Below are 24,353 nucleotides of genomic sequence, written 5' to 3' on the forward strand. Positions count from 1 at the left end.
CAGGCAAAACAATGCTGCTCTTACAGTGACACCTGCTGGCCAGCTGCGGAAAGGAGAGCCACTAATACACCCCACCTCCCACAGCAGGCGCTGCTTAAGTAAGGAAGGTTATGTGGCAAAAGCTGGCCTTAGTATGACCTCAGCTGGCTGCACCTGGTATTCATTCTGAGACAATCGCTTCCAGAGAGCCATATGTTGCCATTTTATTGATAATATCCTCTTACTAGGTGCTGTAGCATTGCTACTACAGCTAATGTCGTATCTGATGGTGAAGCAATACAACATTGTCCATCACTGGTCTTACAGCAGCACCTGCTGGACGGGGAAAGAAAAGCACTGAAGTCATAACATCTGTGTTGTAATGAGTCAAATACTGGTTTTACTGTGGTCTCTGTTGACTGTGGCTGGGAGTCTCTGTGGTAGTATAGGGTATGGGGAGGGAAGAGTCATGCGCTGCTCCTACAGTGATGCTGGGTTTCAAGGAAGGCAGTGCAGGTAACACGCTTGCAATAAGCACTGATAAAATATTAAAGCCAATGTGATAAAACATTGAAACAGTAATCTTTTGGGGGAGTGAACGCCATACACCTCGGTTGCAGTGACCTCAGCTGATGCTGTTTGTCTTCTACAGATGATAATCAAACACTGATCGTATAGGACACCTGGCCCCGCATTATGGAGAGCTTGGCCTTGGTGTGGCGGACACCGCTGTGATCTTGTGCCTGGGGACATTGCATTAGTGAAAAGCTCTGAAGCAGCCAGTCCATCCTGCGTAGTGCAGGTGGCACGGAATCTACTTTACAAAAGGGGACAGAGATCCCACTGCAAGCGGCTGCAGTAGGTGACAGTATTTACCTGCAGGGAGTGTCTGGAGAAGTCCATTACAACCACTTTCTTCCCTTTTAGGGATGCCCTGGGGGCATGCACTGACTGTCTGCCATCTCTTTGCTGTGCTCAGACACTACCCTTTCTGACAGCTTCTTTGAGCGTCCATCAATAACAGGGCTGTGGTGCTGAGGCAACGTGTTCCCTCATTTGCAGGGAGCCATTCTCACTTGCAAATGAGGGACCTCTCTGATAGAATTACGTTGGCCGTACATGTGCAGCAGCGTAATCTGTATCACAAAAGGAGCTGCACAAATGCCTACAGCCTCGCCTGCAATACCAAAGTGACCCAGGGGTGCAGAACGTGGGCGCACATGCCGGTTGCACCCCGAGTCACTTTGTGCCCCGATTCTCAAACTGCATTTTGTAGCACATATAGAAGGAATGCTATCATGCCACAGACTTACTATAACACACAAGTCACAAAAATTACAAAGTGTAAATCTCCACATCTACCTCTCCTATCGTTTCTGTGGGAAGAAGATCACATATGTACGTTTACTATTTAGTAGCAAACGTGGGACGGGCTGGGGAGAAACACTTACTACTAAATGGGAGGGGTTAAGGGAGATGTAAGGAGGGGTTAAGGGTGTGCATGAAATCATTTTAGGGAGAGACATACACCCCAGACAAAAGAGCAAGCCCATTGCTATTCATTAACTACACTTTAACAGTTTCCACAGCAAAAAGGGCCAAAAACAATAGTACTTTTACTCCAGTTCAGATCTGGAGTAAGTCCAGCTCCCTGATATGGGCAGCCAGGGGTACTGCAACATCCTCTCATAAACAACAAGTGAGCCAGCAACCTAAAATAGAAGTCCATAGAATTCATTGTTTAAATAAATGCATTTATTTCGATTTTTTTTAAATACATATTCATTTAATGTAATGTTATACATGTATTTAGGGGAAAAAATATTATTTTATGATAAAATATTTTAATAGCCTTTTCATTTTTAAATATATATTTTTTTTTAGATAACTACATTGATTAAATTATTTAAATGCATAACGTTTTGTAATTTTTAATACATGATAAGTTTAAGTGGGATGCTTATTAAAAACTTTTAAAAATAGTTTTATTGCAATGTAGTTAAAGTAATGAAATATTTAATTCAAAATTCAGTTAATAGTGCTGAACCATTTTTTATTTTGGTCTACATTTAAAATAAATAAATAAATATATGAAAGTAACATACATTTATTATTTATTATTAACATGTGTATTTATTACTTTTTTAAGTTTAATAAACTTTTTTAAATTTTCCCTATGCCTACCCTTAACTATTTCTCTGCCCCTGTGGTGGTGAACTCTGCTCACATGTGAAATGTTACTAATAGTAATAACTTCACACTATTAGCTTAATTTTGAACTACATTTTTATTTGATTTAAATATATTAAATGCAATTAAGATTACATTTTAAATCTGTATTTTAAAAGATCCCACCTTAAGTAAAATGTTTGTATTTATTATGTATAAAAAATACAACAAGTTATTTTTAATAAATATATACTTATTTGAAATTTAAAATATTAAACTATTTTATCTTCTCTATTTCTTAACATAAAATTACATGTATAAACGTTTCTAAAAATTCAAAATGAATCCATCTAGTTTAACATTATTTACAATGGGGTTGTATTTTAAGCCCCTGCCGCCATTATTTTCTATGCGAGGGTGTATCAGTACCATTAGTACCTTTGTGGTGCTGGACTAACTTCGGGTCTGAGCTACAACTCTTTTGGATTAGTTTTGGCTGAAGTACGTTCCACTGGTAAATTAGCCTCTACCTTCTGTTTCAGGGGGTGGAGACATGCGAGTCTACACCTTGTAGTAAACTTAGATATGGAACGGGTGACTAGCCAAAAGCAGTACATTTGATACAAATTGTATGAGTAAATTTACATGTGCAGATTAACTCATATGTACATTTCCCTTTGTGACTTGGCCCCATGTACGGCTCGCTCATTGACGGCAGCTGGACATGGCTGTTGATATGTTAATATGTAGCAGTGGACCCTGGATTAGAAGAGACAAGTACTGCTCTCAGAGTGACATTGGTCACGCCTGACCTTGATGCTTTACATAAAACTAGGCCTGGGCGGAGTTCTCAGAATTTGGCTCCACGGAATTCCATGGAGTTGATTGAAAACTCTATGGAATTCCGGAGAGGTGGAGTTCCGTGAACAGCGGAATCCTGAATGCGCTCAATCTTCAGAGATTGGCTGCATTCAGGCCAGGGCCTTGCAGTGAAAGCTGCTATTTCAGGCCTCTTGTGCACTGGCCTGTCCCGTGTGCGGTGCACACTGGGCCGGCCGGTGCACAAGCGGCCTGAATTCAGGCCAGGGCCACAGGCAGTGACAGCTGCCTTTTCAGTCCTTGTCTGTGCACCTGTGTGCACAAACAATGGAGAAAAAAAAAGAAAATAGTAGACGAGGACAGACCTGGGCCCCCGTCGTCCTTCCCCCAGTGGTCTGGCTCTCTCTCTGCCTCCCTCTGCCCCCTGCTGGCAGAGGAAGGCCTGTCCCTCCATTCTGTCGCCTTTGTGCACTGCAGCCCAGTTATGAGCGACACAGCACAAGCACAGACTGTCTGCAGTTGTGCTGTGTGGCCCATAACTGGGCTGTGGTGGGCACCGGGTGAGCTCCCCTCCGCTGGCGGGGCTAGTGGAGTTTTAGGCGAACTCCATGCTCCAAGCTGAGCGCGGAGTGCCAAAAACTGTCAGCTCTGCCAGCGGACCTCCCTGCCCACCCCTACATAAAAGATGCTCTTTCCCCTGTCCTTGCAGGAAAGGTTAGTCACCCATACAAAACACCCTGCAGGAAACGTCACCAGCTTACTTGTCTTTGAATTCTTTCCCACAGCTGGAAATGTTCTTGGCTGTGGGCGAGGACCCTACAGACTATTCATTTGGGAAAGAGCCCAGAGTGGACCAAGGCTCCCCAGACTGGACAGAGCACAGCGGGCATCTGGGTTCAGGTCCTCGCGTGTGCCACCCTACCGTTCCCGCGCGCGCCTGCATCCCTGGGTGACTCCCACACCCCTCCACGCCTGAGTCGGGCACTTATCCCCCACGAAGGAGCCTGCTTGTGTGTACCTGCTTCCTGCTCCGTCCGTCCCTCGATGATGTAGGGGGTCCCCTCACCCACCTTGGTGGAGGCGTGCACATAGAAGCGGTACAGCTCCTTGGGGTCCAGGCCAGACAGCGTCCAGTTCAGAGTTCGCGGGTCGTTGACGGGGATACTTATCATGGGACCAAAATAGGTCTTGTTAACTGGATGGAAACAGAGAGACAATCAGACAACCATATGGGTACACTCAGAACAGCTGTGCTCCCCTCTCCCTCAGGAGACACCCTCCAGTGTCATGAAACACACCTTTGGCTCTCGATGACAACTACCCCCCCCCCCCCACCTTGTGTTTTATCTTGTGAATCACACTACTGTGGTACTAAATAACATACTACACACAGTGTAGCTGCTGGATAGATGGATGGATGGATAGATATGAGCTATGATGAATGGGCACTCGTACAACTACATCTACAGCTATGTTAGATGTTCCAAAGTTCGTAAAGATTTGCCAAATGCACAACTAACCAGTGGTGACCTATCTAAAGATAGATAGATAGATAGATAGATAGATAGATAGATAGATAGATAGATAGGGATGGGTGGATATATAAACAGAGAGACAGATAGATAGATAGACAGACAGACAGACAGACAGACAGATAGATAGATAGATAGATAGATAGACAGACAGATTGATAGATACATAGATATGGATAGATAGATAGATAGATAGATAGATAGATAGATAGATAGATAGATAGATAAGGATGGATATATAGACGGAGAGAGATAGATAGGGATGGATGGATATATAGACAGATAGATAGATGGATAGATTGATAGATAGGGATGGGTGGATGGATGGATATATAGACAGAGACACAGATAGATTGATAGATGGATAGATAGATAGATAGATAGATAGATAGATAGATAGATAGATAGATAGATAGATAGATAGATAGGGATGGATAGATAGAAAGATAGATAGAAAGATAGATAGATAGATAGATAGATAGATAGATAGATAGATAGACACTCGTACAACTATGTCTACAGCTATGTTACATGCTCCAAAGTCCGGTGCCCTCGCGCCCCTTCCTTCTAACAAGCACAGCACTAGCAGCTCGCAGCGCCTAGAGGCGTTGCGCTCTTACTTGGTTGATACTGGAGGAGGTAGGCTGTAAGGACGCCGTTGGGGCTCGCCGGGGGGGTCCACACCAGATTGACTGACGTGTCCGACAGGTACTCCAGATGCACGGAGGATGGTTTGTCAGGTACTAAGGATTAAGCATACACAGTGAGAGTTAGGGGGTGCATAGGTGACCAGGCCAGTGCTTCTGAAGTGCCAGCGCGTGCATACTCAGTCACTCACATGTCATGCTATGTGGCTGTGGCTGGCTCACTCAGTCACCCACATGTCATACTGTGTGGCTGTGGCTGGCTCACTCAGTCACTCACATGTCATGCTGTGTGGCTGGCTCACTCAGTCACTCACATGTCATGCTGTGTCTGTGGCTGGCTCACTCAGTCACCCACATGTCATGCTGTGTGGCTGGCTCACTCAGTCACCCACATGTCATGCTGTGTGGCTGTGGCTGGCTCACTCAGTCACCCACATGTCATGCTGTGTGGCTGTGGCTGGCTCACTCAGTCACTCACATGTCATGCTGTGTGGCTGGCTCACTCAGTCGCCCACATGTCATGCTGTGTGGCTGTGGCTGGCTCACTCGGTCACTTACGTGGCTGGTCATTAGGGTTGGTACAGATTCAGTGTGTAATTATTACATTATTATAAAATGTTAATTGTCGTTACTAAATTTAAAAACATTAAAAATTCCAGTAACCTACGTTTTTAGACATAATTAAATTATTGTTCATTAATTTTCTACACAACTTTCAATAGTTTCCACTACATAACAAATACATGCTTTACTTTAGGTCAGTTTTTTTACTTTAGATCTTAGGAAAAATAATTGTTATTTAAGGTTATATATTCAAAATATTTAAATAATAAAATAACATTAAGTTAATGCTGTAGCGTTTTTAAACCTTGTTCTGCATGTCATTTTACAATTAATGTATTTTAATATCTAAATTACACAAATGTTTAATATTTTTTTAGTGTGAGGCATTTTATACATTTGACCCTACACTTTACCAAAGGGAGCCTCACCCTACATGTGAAGTGTGACAAGTAGTAACTTTACACCTGCAAATTAGGCTCCAGATCCCACACTCAGGGGGTGGGGCATGTAAGTGTGCACTTTTGAGTGATTCTACCCTTGTAAAGGGGGAGTAGTTAAATGTAGTGAAGGCTGCTAATATGAGCAGGAGTAAATTAGGTCTGGATTGGTCGCATGCATACCTGCTTCTGATAGAACACAAATAGAACTGTGAGGGAGGAGCGCCCTCTTGTGGTCATTACTAGGTACTGACCATCAGGATGAGCAGCGCTCCACCGAGCAGAGAAGCATCTCCTTCAACAGACCGTGAACCCTGAAAATCCCTTTAACAGTTCCCTCCGTCAACTTTAAAACACCCTTACTTTTCAACGCGCCCCTGAATTCTAAACAACCCTTCTCTTAACCCTAAATAATGCCATTAAAAAACTCATGCGTGGAAAAGGCCTATGGTGTAAAGTGCTTCAAAAGGCCTTCGTGGTAGTTATCTGTGTGGTAAAGGCTGGCATTGTGACATCCTGCATGGTAAATACCGCATAATATACGTTACATAACTGGCTGTTCAATCCCAGGCCTCTCTGCGGCACATTCAACCTTGGCCCCTGCCTGTGCTCCTGACAGAGCACCTCAGCTTCCATGCCCATTCAAAGCCTGGCCTCTCTGTGGAGAGCTCACCTCTAAGGTGAGGGGGACTGATGCTCAGTCTAACACTGACATATCTCTGCATGGTTCACCTCTAGTATACGTGGGACCACCCTCGCGGCACATTCAACCTTGGCCCCTGCCTGTGCTCCTGACAGAGCACCTCAGCTTCCATGCCCATTCAAAGCCTGGCCTCTCTGTGGAGAGCTCACCTCTAAGGTGAGGGGGACTGATGCTCAGTCTAACACTGACATATCTCTGCATGGTTCACCTCTAGTATACGTGGGACCACCCTCGCGGCACATTCAACCTTGGCCCCTGCCTGTGCTCCTGACAGAGCACCTCAGCTTCCATGCCCATTCAAAGCCTGGCCTCTCTGTGGAGAGCTCACCTCTAAGGTGAGGGGGACTGATGCTCAGTCTAACACTGACATATCTCTGCATGGTTCACCTCTAGTATACGTGGGACCACCCTCGCGGCACATTCAACCTTGGCCCCTGCCTGTGCTCCTGACAGAGCACCTCAACTTCCATGCCCATTCAAAGCCTGGCCTCTCTGTGGAGAGCTCACCTCTAAGGTGAGGGGGACTGATGCTCAGTCTAACACTGACATATCTCTGCATGGTTCACCTCTAGTATACGTGGGACCACCCTCGCGGCACATTCAACCTTGGCCCCTGCCTGTGCTCCTGACAGAGCACCTCAGCTTCCATGCCCATTCAAAGCCTGGCCTCTCTGTGGAGAGCTCACCTCTAAGGTGAGGGGGACTGATGCTCAGTCTAACACTGACATATCTCTGCATGGTTCACCTCTAGTATACGTGGGACCACCCTCGCGGAACATTCAACCTTGGCCCCTGCCTGTGCTCCTGACAGAGCACCTCAGCTTCCATGCCCATTCAAAGCCTGGCCTCTCTGTGGAGAGCTCACGTCTAAGGTGAGGGGGACTGATGCTCAGTCTAACACTGACATATCTCTGAATGGCTCACCTCTTACATGAGGGGGTTGGTAAGTGGGACTACGCTCTGGCACATTCAACCTTGGCCCCTGCCTGTGCTCCTGACAGAGCACCTCAGCTTCCATGCCCATTCAAAGCCTGGCCTCTCTGTGGAGAGCTCACCTCTAAGGTGAGGAGAACTGATGCTCACCCACGCCCTGTCATCCCTCTGCATGGTTCACCTCTAGTATACGTGAGACCGACCTCGCGGGCACATTCAAACTTGGCCCCTGTCTGTGCTTCTGACAGAGCATCTCGGCGCCCATTCAATGCTTGGTCTCTTTGTAGGGTTAATGACTGGTATCAGATGAACGTTCATCCCCGTGAGCATTCAATTCTTGGCCTCTCTGTAGGATTCATCCCTGGTATTAGATGAACTTTCAGTCCCCATGCCTATCCGATCCTTGGCCTCTCTGTAGGATTCATCCCTGGTATTAGATGAACTTTAAGTCCCCTTGCCCATTCGATTATTGGCCTCTCTGTAGGATTCATGTCTGGCACGTTCACCCTCCATGCCCATTCGATCCTTGGCCTCTCTGTCGGATTCACATCTATTGTGAGAGAAAGAGAATTCTCCGCGCCCACCCACCCTTCTCTCACCTCCCTCGGGCGTGTTGAAGTGAGTGGTCTCGCTGGGCGGCCCCTCCCCTTTGCTGTTGTAGACCCGGACGTCCAGGTTGTAGGGCTTGTAGGGCTCCAGGCCGGTGATCTCTGCCCGGTGCTTCTCTCCGTGCACGATGGCCAGGTGCTTGGTGGTATGCCTCTTGCCGCGGCCCCCGGGGTGGTGTCCGACCCAGTAGTAAATCTAGGACAAGAGACAACTTTACTAAAGGAACAGCAGACGTACGTTCAGCAAATAAACCATTCTTACTCACCAGTAACTCGTGTTTCTGAGTCACTCAGCCCCTTCTGCCCAGAGTAAGTCATGCCCTGTGATTGGACGGTACACAAGCGCTTAGAAGGTAAGCTTAGGCCTCTGGGTGGAATGACCCTTTTTAGAAATGGGGTCTCTAGTTGGCAGCCTGTTTGCACCCTGTCCAAGTAGGGACCCTCACTCTAGTCAGGATAAGGAAGATACCCGCTCAGATAACCCCAGCTCACCCCCTTGGTAGCTTGGCACGAGCAGTCAGGCTTATCTCAGAAGCAATGTGTAAAGCATTTGCACATAACACACAGTAACACAGTGAAAACACTACAAAAGAACACCACACCAGTTTTAGAAAAATAGCCAATATTTAACTGTGTAAAACAAGACCAAAACGAGTAAAATCCAACATACAGTAATAAAGATAAGGATTTAGCAAGAATTACTTAAAAAGAGTTCCTTGCTCACTTGGGGCTATCACAGCCTCGTGATCAACAAAACTAACTGTTCAGGCCGGCCACGGCATCGCGGGCCAGCTACGGTGTCAGGAAGACCCGCAAACAGTATCTTGGAAATGCAGGGCATCGTGATCCTAGCAATGAGATCCGGAGAGTTTCCTGACTATTAAAGTTTGATGTCCTGTTCGGGTTTTCAGCCAATTTTAATTCTTTCTCTCTCTCATACTCTCTGAAGTGCCTGTAGGTGGGCATTGACCTTTCTACACTGTCTTCATCACGGCACAGTATTACTGAGAAAAAGATCTCCGGCAAAGAGCCCCCTTACAGGGGTGCCCGTCAGAAAAATTATATATACATATAATTGTAATTTTACTTATGTAAAACTATTTTTTCATGCACAATCGTTCATTTGGAACAGCTATACATGCAGAACATTATTTGAGCCACCTATTCAGGAATGCACACATTTCCAGGGGTGCTTTTGAAACCTCTGTGAATTTGGAAATTTTGTTAATCACCAAATACAGCACCAAATTGGGGAAATAAAGCCCACAAAGGCAGATGTTCATGTTTTAAACATTGGGGTCCTCTATTCTGCAGTGTGATGGGGCCAACAATTTTAGTGTTTTCGTTTAAAGTTGAAAATATCTGAAAACCCAAAAGTCACCATATTTTTTATGCCATGGGATAGTCTTCTTACAGACTGACGCTGATATCCTCACGTACTACATTGTTTTGCCCCACCAGTGACAAGAAAAACTTAGGACCTGATTTAGATTTTGGCAGCTGGGGTTAATAAGTCACAAACGTGATGGAAATCCCGACCGCCGTATTACGATCCTAATTTATCCTATGGAAATTGTAATATGGCAGACGGGATATCCGTCACGTTTGTTATGGAGTAACCTGTCCGCTAAGCTCTATATGAGGCCTTAGTTACATCAAGCATCGATCAACAGACTCTGATGGTAAATATATCGCGATAAAGTGGGTAAAAGCATGCAATATAGGGTTGTGGTGTGCCATGCATAATTTTTACTCACACATGCTAATCTGGGAGGTTAAGCCAGGCAGAAATATTCCTCGTCCATGGTCTTTCACTTAACTTTGTGAACTTTGCCGAGGCACACTGTTTAGTCTTCCATACATTTTTATCTTTTGTGTTGGTCTTTTCCTTCATCTTTTTGTGTATTGTATGGTCCACGGAGCATGTCTAGTAACCACTGAACTATTTTATCATTTTTGGTCCTCATTTCCGGTTTAAAATTCAGATCCTGGCTCTTCTACCTTGTGTGTAAGTTGGCTGAATTTACAATGCAAGCAGAGAGTCAGCACACTGCAGGTGGGAGTAAAAATAAAACACATTAGTGCCTCTGATGGGATATTTGATGGAGTGAGTTGGGCTTGGACCACTTGACTCATTTCACGTATCCACACGAGGCAAGCATCGGGGAAGGCTGGGGTGCCGCCTGGTCACCTCGAGGTGGAAGGCTCGCAACAGTCTGCCTATTATGAGTGAAATGCCAAAGGCTCCCCAAGTTTGTCTTTAAACAAACCATCCTAAACTGTGAAAGTGATGGAGATCTCACTCTTCCCCAGACCAAATAGAGCCGCATGTCCAAAATGTTGATTTAGGGCCTGATGAACAACGCCATTTAGCATTTCTTAAAGGACCGAATCGCTATTTCGGGCCATTCACGAATGCTAAATGGGCTATTCATATGTATAAAGCCCTTTAAGCAGTTGCGAATTACGATTTCTACCTAGTTGAAATCGCAACTTGAGATCCCCTTAATAGGAAATTGTAATTAGGGATTAACTATTTGTGGTTCCTATGCATAGGTACAAAGAATTTCCTAAATGTGAATTGGGCATTTAGGAAATGTAATTACCATCGACTCCAAGTCATTGGCAACCATGTGCAATTTAAAAAAAGGCACACAACGGGCATATGTGTGCTCTACATGTGCACCACTAGTTTTGGGGTGCATCACTGGGGGCCTTGTGCCCATAGACATCCTTGGTTTAGCAATTCCAAAATAGAAAATTGCTATTTTGAAAACGCTGAACTGGCCCATTGGAACGAATGGCATGGGATTTCTTAGCTGCAATTTCCTAATAGTGATTCCTACTCCACAGAAATCGCTATTAGGAAATTTTCAAAATGCAAAATGATATGTATGAAATACATATCATTCATATATATCATTTTGCATTCCCTAAATAGCAATTTCTAAGAAGTAGCTATTTAAGAAATGCAAAATTTCATTTTTGTACATCTGGTCCATTGACTCATATGTACAAAACGAATCTGCATTTCTTAAAGACCGAATCACGATTTTAACCTGTTAAGAAATGTAAAACACCCTTTCCAACTGTGCAAAAGGGCTCCAAGTAGAAATCACATTTTCAAAGTACCAATGTAGGAAATGGCAAACAGGGATTTCCAATTTCCGGTTTCCTAACCAGATGTACATAGAATTTTCTAAATGTAAGAGGGCATTTATGAAGTGCTATTATCATCGATTCTAATACGATGGTAAGCAGGTCAATTTTTAAAAGTACACCCAAAGGCAGTTATTACAGTGCCATGCAGAATGCGTGCTCGCCCCGAAGGCACAGGAGCGCTGCATATGAGCACCACTTCCTAGGTAAGTATGGGAAGGGGGCTTCGGCCTATAGGTACAAAGGGATTTGCAGTTCCAAAATTGCGATTTCCTGTTAGGAAATGCGACTCCGTAGGAATAGATACTCGGAAATTGCAATTTTCTTACATTCCATTTTGCTTTTCCTAAATAACGATTTCCTAGGATTCGCTATTTAGCAAATGCAAAATGGAACTTTTGTACATACGGCTCTTAGATACACAAAGATACCTTTTTCAATGAAGTGTGCACCAGCTACAATGGATATGAAAAGGAGGGGGCGTTATATTGATGTAGCCCACTGTCCTACCGTGCCTGTCCATACCTTCCACAAGCAATTCCCCTAAAGTCACCCCAAATGCACTTAAGTTTCAACCAAGCATACCTGCCAAGTTACCCAGTCCATGCATAATGTGCTGCTCCAGGGCAGGCTTTTTCCTCTCAATTCTGGGACTTGTATTCCTGTTTTATAATGGAATAAACAAACGTACAAGTCCTATAATTCAAAGAAAAAACCTGGAGTGCAGCAGGACATCATGCATGGACCTGTGAAACTTGGTAGGCTGACCAAGTGCGCGACCAAGGACACGTGCCATGCCACCTGGAGGGAGTTCTTTCTGATGATTAGTTTGGTGAGAGTTATGAAACCAGGAATACAGCTCTGCTGTTAGGACCATACCAGTGCAATCTATATAATGAATACCATAGTTCTGCTGAGAATAGAGCCTGTGAAATGTATGTCACTTAAAGGGATAGCGCTGCTGTTTATAATCTAGGTTCTATGGCCCGTATAACCTATTTAAAGCACTCCGGTGGCCGGTGAGACCTGTGCAGCTTGAAAGAAAGCTCTTCTGTTTATTGCCCCAGCCTGTCTTAACAATCTGTGTATCCTGAGAGATAGCTCTGCCATCTGTGTAACCTGGAGGGCAGCTCTCCTAGCCTGTTGAATGTGACCCAAGCCTTGGAGTTCTGTATTCTGTGGGCGATTTACCTGTTGGTTGTGCTCTGATCCAATCTGTTCTCTGCAATACGGAGGGTAGCTCTGCTGTTTGAGACTGTAAAACATGTGTAACTCAAGAGATAGGTTGCTGGCTAAAGCTGCTGTGTGTGATATTTCTTTGATGTGAAAGATAACTCTAACACCTGAGCTGTGAGTTGGGGGTTCAGGCGAGCACAGTGCTCTGTTCTCTTTCACATTATACCTTTACATGACTTGCTGCTGTTCCCAAGGGCTCTTTGCTGCACACCTACCTTGTACCCCAAAAGATGGCCTCTGATGCTCTCCTTCGGCACAGGGGACCACGTCACTTCAATCGTGCTCCAGTTCAGGCACAGCACCCCTACATTAATGGGGTAAGCAGTGGGATCTACAGGGAGGCAGGGAGAAGGACAAAGGAAGGAAGATTAGAAAACCTAATAATATAAAATGTTTTACTGCTTCAGGACCAGGTGGAACCCTCTGCCATCTTCCCTCACCCGCCTCGTGCCCTTACAGGAGACCTACCCTCACTCCTCACTTACAGCTTAGAGTCAGTCCTGATTTTCTCATTCCTGCCCAGCCTATATCTGATGAAACCCCCTTAGTAACCCGACATCGGCTATCTTGGAGAACCCCACAAGTCCAATGCCAACACCTGCGTGGCTTCTCGAGATCCTCGGACATTGAGGATGCCACAAGAGTGCCATGGACAAAGACAAAAAGAAACGTGTGACTTAATCAGAGATGGACAATGTTGGGGGGGTGGCAGTGGCAGTGGGTTCTTTATAAATGGGGGCAAGAGCGGAAACCTGTCCTTTATGAGGGACGGCAGTTCTCAGACCTCACTAGAATCAGACGTCAGGTACATTTATAAGCAGGTGTACTCACGGTCTTCTCCAGAGTAACCGATGTACACCTTGGGCTCCGGACCTTCTCCAATCTCATTGAATGACTGGACTTTGATCTCATATGGTACAAAGGTAGGGGTTTCATGGACCACATATGGGGGGCTGTCTAATACGTGAGTATGCCACTCTGACTCTTTGTGCTGGAGCCTCCACTTCACAATGTATCCGAACCCAGGTGCATTCCAGTCGATCCCCTTCATGGGCTGTGGAGGGGAAGAAGAGAGGTGGAAATGAGCAGAAGATCACAGCAGAGACAGTAGACCCACCCATCTTTTCTTGAGACTTCATTTTTAAGTGTGCAAGGTTTTACGTCAAACCTCAGTAAATGGGAAGGCTGAGGATGGGTGGAAATCAGGAGCGTGGGAGAGCTTTGAATGGGAATGTAGAAATGCTGGTACTCACTATTAATAGTATCTGTTCGTGTCGGAGACATGCTGGTACTCTCCTATTTAATATGTTGCATCATTGCTGAGAAGTGCCAGTACTCTCCCATTAAATATGTTGTATCATTGCTGAGCAGTGCAGACACTCTCCCTTTCAAATCAAAGTAATGCATGTACTCTCCTGTTACATATATTGTGCCAACGTTGAGAAATGCAGGTACTCTCTTACATTAAAGAAGTGCCAGTACTTTCTCTCTTACATTAAAGAAGTCTGTGTACTCTCCCTCTTACATTAAAGAAGTGAAGGTACTCTCCCTCTTATATTAAAGAAGCGTAGGTACTCTCCCTCTTACATTAAAGAAGTGCAGGTACTCTCCCTCTTACATTAAAGAAGTGCAGGTACTCTTCCTCTTACATTAAAGAAGTGCAGGTACTCTCCCTCTTACATTAAAGAAGTGCAGGTACTCTTCCTCTTACATTAAAGAAGTGCAGGTACTCTCCCTCTTAAATTAAAGACGTGCAGGTACTCTCCCTCTTACATTAAAGAAGTGCAGGTACTCTCCCTCTTACATTAAAGAAGCGCAGGTACTCTCCCTCTTACATTAAAGACGTGCAGGTACTCTCCCTCTTACATTAAAGACGTGCAGGTACTCTTCCTCTTACATTAAAGAAGTGCTGGTACTCTCTTTCTTACATTAAAGAAGTGCTGGTACTCTTCCTCTTACATTAAAGAAGTATGTGTACTCTCCCTCTTACATTAAAGAAGTGCCAGTTCTTTCTCTTTTACATTAAAGAAGTCCGTGTACTCTCCCTCTTACATTAAAGAAGTGCAGGTACTCTTCCTCTTACATTAAAGAAGTATGTGTACTCTCCCTCTTACATTAAAGAAGTGCAGGTACTCTCCCTCTTACATTAAAGAAGTGCAGGTACTCTCCCTCTTACATTAAAGACGTGCAGGTACTCTCCCTCTTACATTAAAGACGTGCAGGTACTCTCCCTCTTACATTAAAGACGTGCAGGTACTACCCCTTTCAAATGAAAGAAGTGCAAGCACTCTCCCATTACATATATTGCATCAGTGCTGGGAAGAGCAGGTTCTCTACATTTCAAGTTAAATAAGTGCAGGTGCTCTTCCTTTCAAATTAAAGAAGTGCAGGTAATCTCACAACTAAATACACTGCACCAGTGCTGTGAAGTGCAGGTACTCTCCCTTTCATATTACAGACATGCTGGTACTTTCCCATTAGATATACTGCATCAGTGTTGGGAAGTGCAGGTACTCTCTCTCTTGCAAATTAAAGAAGTGCAGGTACTAGCCTGTCAAATGTATTGCATTAGTGCTGAGAAGTGCAGATACGCTCCCTTTCAAATGAAAGAAGTGCAGGTACTCTCCTGTTAAATGTACTGCATCAGTGCTGAGAAGTGCAGATACTCTCTCTTGCAAATTAAAGAAGTGCAGGTACTAGCCTGTTAAATGTATTGCATCACTGACTAGAAGTGCAGGTACTCTCCCTTTCAAATGAAAGAAGTGCAGGTACTCTCCTGTTAAATGTATTGCATCAGTGATGAGAAGTGCAGGTCCTCTCCTGTTAAATGGATTGCATCAGTGATGAGAAGTGCAGGTACTTTCCCTTTCAAACACAAGAAGTGCAGGTACTCTCCTGTTAAATGTATAGCAACAGTGATGAGAAGTGCAGGTACTCTCCCTTACAAATTAAAGTGCAGGTGCTCGGTACTGGTCAGCACATGCCCATATGAAGCACTGAGTGCGGGGGCATGAGATGGAGGGTGGCACAGGTTGCAGAGATATGAAGGCTGGAGCAGTGGTTAGCCAATGGGAGAAGCTTTTACTCACCTCCCAGTAGATGTACATGTTTGAGGGGTCACTGCCTTTCCCTTTTACTTGCTCAGGATTCTTATCAGGGGCTGAGGGGTGATGAAAACAACAAGAGAGAAGATGTTACTGTTCTTGATTTAAATGCATGACTATGTACATAGTATAAACCACCCCACGTAGGACAGTCATACACAATGTAATGTAGAATGCAGAGAGAGACAGACAGAGTGGCGGAGACAGGAAGGAAGAGCTAGTTTGAGAGACAGAGATGGCGGGGAGAAAGCAAGTGAGAAACAAAGAGGAAGTGAGGGGGAGGTGGAAAAGTATAGACTGATAGAAAGAAACAGATACAGGGAGAATGAGCAAGGGAGAGAGAGACATAGAGAGCAGGAGTGAAACAGAGAGAAAGGAGAAAAAAAGTGAGACAGAGAGGCAAGGAGAGAGAGAGTGAGAGTGAGAATGAGAACAGGTAAGAGCGTGAGGTAAGAAGAGAGAGAGAGGGCAGAGTAGAAAAAGAGACTCACACACAGCGCATCCCAAATGAAAACAAACCTGAGAGGCGGATTGAGCACTACTGACTCCCAGCGGTGGGCACTCACTAGTAAGTCTGGGTGGGTAGGAGAGCAGAGAAGAGTACAGATTCTGGGGCAGGGAGTGGAGATGCTAACCCATGGGATGAGAGGAGGGAAGGAGAAGAGACGAGCAGCTTGGCAATATCAAGCCATGAACAGGATTGGCACCAGCAGCCAGTTTTGGGGAGGAGTGCCTTATGAGTGCCAAGCTGCGATGAGTTCCATATTGGAGAGGATCCAGGCAGGGAAGGAGGGTAAGAAAAGGGAACCTCAAGGGGTAGAGTCTAGGGTGACATTCACGCTGATGCCATCTTAAGGCTGGCAGTGGTGCCAGGCTCAGTTTAGCCCTCCCCCTCACCTGCTTTTGCTGTTTCGAACCTATCCGAGTAACCGCTGGGCTTGCTCTTTCCAACCTCATTGACCGCGGTGACCCGGAACTGGTAATTCACGAAGGGGGAGAGTTCCAGCTCCACAGAGTTGAGGGTCCCATCCACACGCTTCAACTCATGCCACTGGTCCTGGCTGAAGGAGTCTTCTTCATACTCAATGATGTACTCTGCAAGTAGAGACAATACTCAAGAGAGAGCTGTGAACACTGCATCCAGCAGCTATACCGCACTCACCTAGCACAGTACTATCATATTACCCCTGGTTTCTACAAGCAGACTTGTCTCTCATGAATTTTAGAGGATTACCCTTAGGGGTGGGTGAAATATTCCGCTCCGCCGAATTCTGCCAATTGCAGCGTGGCAGAATTTTTTCTCATGCACCTCCAAGATGATAAGTTAGCAAGTGCAAGCTAGATTTGGCATTCCCTAACACAATTTTCAGTCGTTTGGAGGACATCCAGTAAGATTTTTCCAACGCAGGTGGTTGTGGGTGGTCATGACCATTCATAGTGGGAAGGCTGCCGCTCGAGTAGAAAATCTACTCGAGCAGTAGCAAGGTCAACTTGAGTAGCTGCACCCTCTGGTGCACCATGTGATGCTGTTTGCACAGATTTTTCAGTGAGGAACACTCTCCTGGTGATAAATCACAGTGCAAGTAGCTCAAGGTGTCTAGTTTCGTTCATTGGCGGAACTCTGCAGAATCTTGCAGAGTTTTTTTGTAACTCCGCGGAGTTCCACCCACCCCTAATTACCATCAGGTCAGTGCTCGTATGAGGCGTGGAGAGCTTGGGTGGCCAAGCACCTATCAGGTGAAACTATCCTTATCAGCTCTCCAGAGACACCAACCTGTCATAATACCCCTTAATTTACCCATAGGCTGTGCTGAGGTGTTTTGTCCCTCAAACACCATTTCTAGCCTGGAGTGTCCTGCTGCTCATGTTTGAAATAATGACACTTTTGTACAATTATTGAGGTATTAAAATTATATAAGGCATTAGTAAGGTCGGATTATTTTAATGCAAGCAACGTGGAGCAAGGCAATTAAGAGTTCTGGCTCAAAGGAGGCCAGAGGTATTGATTTATCCATGTATTCAAAAACACATCTGTTGGTTTTAATTTAACTGTTACTGAAAACGATTTGAAAAAGGAAATCACATTCGGAAATCAATGATCGCCAAAGTAGTGTGACAAAAATAAGATATTGTCTAAACATTCTCAAGATTATTGGTTATTACTGATTGATTATTGGATTGATTATTGGAAGGATAATAGATTATAGATGGATTATTGGAAGGATAAATGTGATAACATAAAAAAATCAACAAAATAAAAACTCTATAGATATTAAAATAACCATATGTTGAAACATTAAGACCTGAAAGAAAAATGGAATTGCCTTACTAAACTTACATTTTTTTCAGGATGTGCGGGATATTAGAGTTAGACACACATGTAATGTGCACAATAAAAGAATCAGTTGTCATGCACTCTTCATTACAAAACATTCAGCCATGATTTTAGACATATTTAATCTGTGAAAATAAATAAATACAGATGGCAACACTAACGAATTTTAAAACAGTCAAGCTTGCTACAAAAACAAGAAAAAACATCTGAAATATTTTCTAGAGACACTTTGTTAGTGAGGTCCTGGGGTACCGAAACTGATTTACAGGACGCCTAATGTTAAGTAAGCAGGATAATTTAAAGATTAATTCTTCCACAAAATTCGGAAAACCCTTTCCTCTCTTCACCTATTTCAGGTAGATTCCTGATATCAAAGGTAAGCAAGCCCTAGCAAAGCCAATACATCTGGGCTTTGCAAGCTGGTGTGATTGTTGTTTTTTTAGTGCAAACATATGCCATGGAAATTAAAAGTAGGAAAAATACAACATCCTGTGGCCTAAACATGGTGGCCAAATTCTTGCTAATGTAGATATAAGTTAAAAAAAATAACCATTCTCATAATTTGAATAGAACAGTGCAGGTGTTTCCTAGAAGGGAGATGCACTTGATACAGTTATAGTTAGGAAATGCAATTAAAAAAACGGAAATTCACTTAAAAAAACAAAGATTAAGGGACGTTATAATTAAGCTCACATTTTAAATGTACAAAGCCAAAGAAATTCACCTTTTACACTTATGGTTAGCTCAAGTAACTATAATTCGTGTGCCTGCCATGCACAATTTTCTCATCAATAATTTTACTGCAAATGTTACATTGACATTATCAATGAGGTCATAAAAGATGTCATGAGTGCTGTAATATCTGGGGTAATTAGCAGTGCTTGGCAAGGGAGCGAGTTATAGTTACCTTAAGGCACAAGCGGCCAACCCTCCTAAACCACCCAACTCTGCGCCACATACAGCCTTCAGGCGTGCACAGCGGAGGCTGGCCACAGGGCCTGGCCTTCAGCCAACCCCCCTGTAGCCACTTGGCTGTGTGCAGCAGAGGTTGGACGCAGGGCCAGGCCAGTTCCCCTGGCCGGGGACAATTGGATCCGCGGATCCTCTGTGTCCCTATAGATCTCTACATATTTTTTTTAAAACCTCTAAAACTACTAAACGGATTTATACCAAATCACAAAAAGCACCATCAGTGCACCAGGATCTAGCTTCCTGCCAAATTTAGTGTAATTCTGTTTAGCAGTTCGGCCTGTAAGTGTGTCTAAACAACCTTTGGAAATTGACATGGGAAACACTCTTTTTTTACCCTCCTTTTTTCCCCGCCCCCACTTTACAGATTAACCCAAAACTTTCCATGAGCAACAGGGTCCCATAGGACACTTGTTTTGGAAAATTTCCTTAAGATTCATCAAACTGTTGCAACAATATAGGCAAGTGAAAAAATGCTTTTCCTATGGAATCTAGGTTCTAAGTATAACTACTTACTGGCAACCACCAATAGGATCTCTCTCTCTCTCTCTCTATATATATATATATATATACATATATATATATATATATATATATCATCAACACATAGCTTTATTCGGTTACTTTCAACCATAAAAGCAAAACAACCAACAATTGAATAAAAAAGAAATAGGAATTAAGTTAAAAAAGAGATAAAAATGAAATAAAAAAAAACATATGTTTCAGCCTTAAAAGCACATAAAATTACTTTCCTTAAAAAAGGTGCACCTAACCCCCTAATACCTATCATTTAAATTAAACATGGGGTTTTATTTCAGTCTAGGTGTATAGTTAGAATTTAGCAGCTAAAACACTTTTTTTTTTTCCCTCTTTTTAAAAAAAAATGTGTTCCTCATCATCATTTTTCCCCAGAAGATTAATACGTATATGCCAAGCAGCTACAATGTACTTACTAACCGCACAGGATAAAGGGAGAGAAGTACCCCTCATCATGATCCTTAAGGCAACAATACAGTATCTTATCCCCATATTCCTACACACAGGTCGTAACCACTTCCGTCGCGCAAACAAATAAGTAGGGCATATGAACATAAAATGTACAATAGATTCAGAAGTGTGGTTGCAACTAGGACAGGGATCAGATCTTGTAGTCGCACTCCGTGGACTGCCATAGGATTTAAGAGGCAGACAACCATATCTGAACTGAATATATAAACTCTTACTTAATGGGTCAAGAATTGTATCCATAAATGGTTCCAGATACGGGTACCATTTAAAATCAAAGAATTGTGAAGTCAATCTGCCGTGTGTTGAGCACAGCAGATAGTTTTCCCTGACATGTATCCAGTAAACAGTTTTCAAATGGCTCTTCTGATCCTTCCTTAAACTTTCTGGATGGCTCCAAAACTCACTAAGACCCAATCTATAAAACCATTTTGAGATGTGATTAAACCAAGGAATGGTAAGAACATTTGGTCTATCTAGAATGTCTTGAATAGACTCCTTGTATGTGGATAGCTCAGGGGTGGTCCATACACGGACCCAGAAGAGCAATGGTCGTAGGGCAATTACATCTGAGATGCGTGGCAAGCCAAGGTCCCAGAACATTGGCAGCAGTGGGGTATTACGAGGACAGGCCAAAGATGACCTTACAAAGTTGTTTTCCCCCACTGCCAACTAGCCGGTGTTCGAGGACCCCCAGATTTCTGCCCCATAGACCGCAGCACTCTGCGCCTTGGCTCGGTAGATTTTAATGGTTGGAGTAATCACTCTCTCAGAGGTAGACTTGTGGAAGCGTAGAAAAGCCCCAGATCTATATATATATAGCTTTAGCTGTCTCACCAGCTCATATAACAATAAATGCATAAATCTATCTATCTATCTATCTATTTGTCTATCTATCTATCTATCTATCTATCTATCTATCTATCTATCTATCTATCTATCTATCTATCTATCTATCTATCTATGCATTTGTTGTTATGTGAGCTGGTGAGACAGCTGAAGGTGCCTTTAGCCCAGACCAAAAATGGGATCTGGGGAAAATCTAGGACATTATAGTTATGGTGATACTTTTACAACACACTTAAAATCATCCAAAGTGTGTTGTGAAATTTTGTGTATAAAATATCAGACATGTTTTCCAAGAGGAACTGCTTGTTCGTTTTCTGTAGTGAAACCAAAAGGTCCAAGCACACAAATCAAATCAAATCATTAGCATTTATAAAGCGCGCTACTCACCCGTGCGGGTCTCAAGGCGCTAGGGACAAAGGGGGTGGTTATCGCTGCTCGAACAGCCAGGTCTTTAGGAGTCTCCGGAAAGCGGAGTGGTCCTGGGTGGTCCTGAGGCTGGTGGGGAGGGAGTTCCAGGTCTTGGCCGCCAGGAAGGAGAAAGATCTCCCACCCGCTGTGGAGCGTCGGATGCGAGGGACGGCGGCGAGTGCGAGGCCAGAGGAGCGGAGGGGGCGGGTGGGGACGTAGAAGTTGAGCCGTCTGTTGAGGTATTCCGGTCCCTTGTCGTGGAGGGCTTTGTGTGCGTGGGTGAGAAGTCGGAAGGTGATCCTTTTGCTGACTGGGAGCCAATGCAGGTGTCTCAGGTGTGCGGAGATGTGGCTGTTGCGGGGTACGTCGAGGATGAGGCGGGCTGAGGCGTTTTGAATGCGTTGCAGGCGATTTTGGAGTTTGGCGGTGGTCCCAGCGTAGAGGGTGTTGCCGTAGTCCAGGCGGCTCGTGACGAGGGCGTGGGTCACGGTTTTTCTGGTGTCGGCGGGGATCCAGCGGAAGATCTTGCGGAGCATGCGGAGGGTGAGGAAGCAGGCGGAGGACACGGCGTTGACTTGCTTGGTCATGGTGAGAAGGGGGTCCAAGATGAAGCCGAGGTTGCGGGCGTGGTCTGCAGGGGTCGGTGCGGTGCCGAGGGCCGTGGGCCACCAGGAGTCGTCCCAGGCGGACGGGGTGTTGCCGAGGATGAGGACTTCAGTTTTTTCAGAGTTCAGCTTTAGGCGGCTAAGCCTCATCCAATCTGCGACGTCCTTCATACCCTCTTGTAGGTTGGTCTTGGCGCTGGCGGGGTCCTTGGTGAGGGAGAGTATAAGTTGGGTGTCGTCGGCGTAGGAGGTGATGATGATGTCGTGCTTGCGTACGATGTTAGCGAGGGGGCTCATGTAGACATTGAAGAGTGTCGGGCTGAGTGATGAGCCTTGAGGTACGCCGCAGATGATCTCAGTGGGTTCTGAGCGAAACGGAGGGAGGTAGACTCTTTGGGAGCGGTTTACGAGGAAGGAGGCGATCCAGTCCAGGGCCTGGTCTTGGATCCCGGTGGAGCGGAGGCGGGTGATTAGGGTGCGGTGACAGACGGTGTCAAAGGCAGCCGAGAGGTCGAGAAGAATGAGGGCGACTGTTTCACCGTTGTCCATCAGGGTTCTGATGTCGTCTGTGACTGAGATGAGGGCGGTTTCAGTGCTGTGGTTGGTTCGGAATCCGGTCTGTGAGGGGTCGAGCAGGTTGTTGTCTTCCAGGAAGGTGGTCAGCTGTTTGTTGACGGTCTTCTCTATTACTTTGGCTGGGAAAGGCAGAAGGGAGATGGGGCGGAAGTTTTTCAGGTCGCTCGGGTCAGTCGTAGGTTTCTTTAGTAGGGCGTTGACTTCGGCGTGTTTCCAGCATTCGGGGAAGGTAGCAGAAGAAAAAGAAGAGTTGATGACTGTCTGGAGGTGCGGGGCGATGATGTTGTCGGCTTTGTTAAAGATGAAGTGCGGGCAGGGGTCCGAAGGGGCGCCGGAGTGGATAGAGTTCATGATGGATTTGGTTTCTTCTGTGCTGATGTGCTGATGTGGATCTTGGATCTTAAGATGAAAAATTAGCTGGATCTGAAAAGAGATCCCTTAAGAAGGTCTCGAAGTAGTGAAACTGGCTGGATGAAGGTCAGCATATGTGAGTAAAGATCTGCAGCTCTGACACCAGTTAGATAAGGGTGAGGGTCGACTGGGGGTGGCAGGGAGTTTTATGACCCTGATTCTGCTGTGTTACTCTACCACACCCCTCTTTTTTCATGTTCTTGTTTTCTTTTCCCATAAATGCACTTTTCAGTTCAGGATTTTGTTTGCAGCAGGTGTGCAAATTGTGTTCATTATCGCTACAGTTGTCTCACTGTTGTGGACTGTTTTTTTATGCTATTTTGCTACCTTTCCCTGCCCACGTGAACCAGGATCACTGAAACTGGAAGGTGATATATGTCCCCATTATTATCTTTGGGTGGGCCAAACACCTCTGTTCTTGGTGGGCCAGCACTGTGCATCTTCTCTCTAGCCATTGAGGAAACTAGCATCCTAGAGACATATGGCCCAAACTGACCTCCAGCAAACAATGATGTCTGATGGAAACAAACCCACTGATCCTAGGGGACAGCAGGTGCCAAAAGTGAGATGAAGCCTGCCTCTCACCTTCAATTGGGCTGTTGTTGTCATCTCCAGGCAGCCAGGTCAGCGTCACGCCCCGGTCCTTACGGTCAGTCAGTTCCAGGTCTCTGGGGGGTGCTGGGCGATCTACAGGGGAAAAAGTCAAGCTGTGATATGAGACAAACATACACCATCCCATCAATCAAAAGGAGACTGAGGATGTGGTGGTTTTCACAAGCATCTCGCAAATGACCCCCCTTACATCTTCAGGATGCTGCTGCACCTTGCATCTCAGGTGCTTGTGCATGTCACAGATAATTGTTTAATATATTGGCCTTTCCCTACTTTATTTCCTATGAAAAGGTGAGCTGAAGAGGATGCGTTCGTGTAGTTGTGCTAATGTGATTTGTCCTGTGCTTTATGGTGCTAAAAATTGGTCTGATCTTTGCACAGCAGTGTTAAATGCTATTTTGACCTCCCCTCTAGGTATCACAACTGCACACCACTGACCTCAAGACTTTACCTTGAAAGTCTGCAGATGTCAGGTATGCTGCGAAGAACCCCCCCCGCCATACACGTTTGTGCTTGTCACAGAGCATGTAATTTTTTATTGTGCTGAAAGTCACCTAGCAGCCTAGGGACTTTGGTTGAGAGCGCTTGGCACTAGTTGGCTCTAGTTTTCCTGCCATACTGGGGTCCCCTCTTCTCTACTTGAAATTATGAGCCTAAGATGAGTAAGAAGTAACCCCAATGTACCAGTACATC

At 44.9% G+C, this 24,353-nt stretch overlaps 1 protein-coding gene across 2 annotated transcripts in view; it reads right to left on the minus strand.

Moving 5' to 3' along the window:
- Window positions 1–24,353, minus strand: part of L1CAM (L1 cell adhesion molecule) — a 531,714-nt gene that overhangs the window by 20,499 nt on the left and 486,862 nt on the right. For both annotated transcript variants that reach the window (XM_069209429.1, XM_069209428.1), the window contains 8 exons: window positions 23,634–23,735; window positions 16,788–16,985; window positions 15,876–15,946; window positions 13,618–13,840; window positions 13,002–13,117; window positions 8,383–8,587; window positions 5,120–5,242; window positions 3,986–4,162 (listed from right to left, as the gene is read on the minus strand). In XM_069209429.1, the coding sequence (XP_069065530.1) occupies window positions 3,986–4,162; window positions 5,120–5,242; window positions 8,383–8,587; window positions 13,002–13,117; window positions 13,618–13,840; window positions 15,876–15,946; window positions 16,788–16,985; window positions 23,634–23,735 (1,215 nt within the window). The remainder of the gene's footprint in view (window positions 1–3,985; window positions 4,163–5,119; window positions 5,243–8,382; window positions 8,588–13,001; window positions 13,118–13,617; window positions 13,841–15,875; window positions 15,947–16,787; window positions 16,986–23,633; window positions 23,736–24,353) is intronic.

The sequence above is a fragment of the Pleurodeles waltl genome, chromosome 10 (assembly GCF_031143425.1).
Source record: "Pleurodeles waltl isolate 20211129_DDA chromosome 10, aPleWal1.hap1.20221129, whole genome shotgun sequence".
Taxonomy (NCBI): Eukaryota; Metazoa; Chordata; class Amphibia; order Caudata; family Salamandridae; genus Pleurodeles; species Pleurodeles waltl.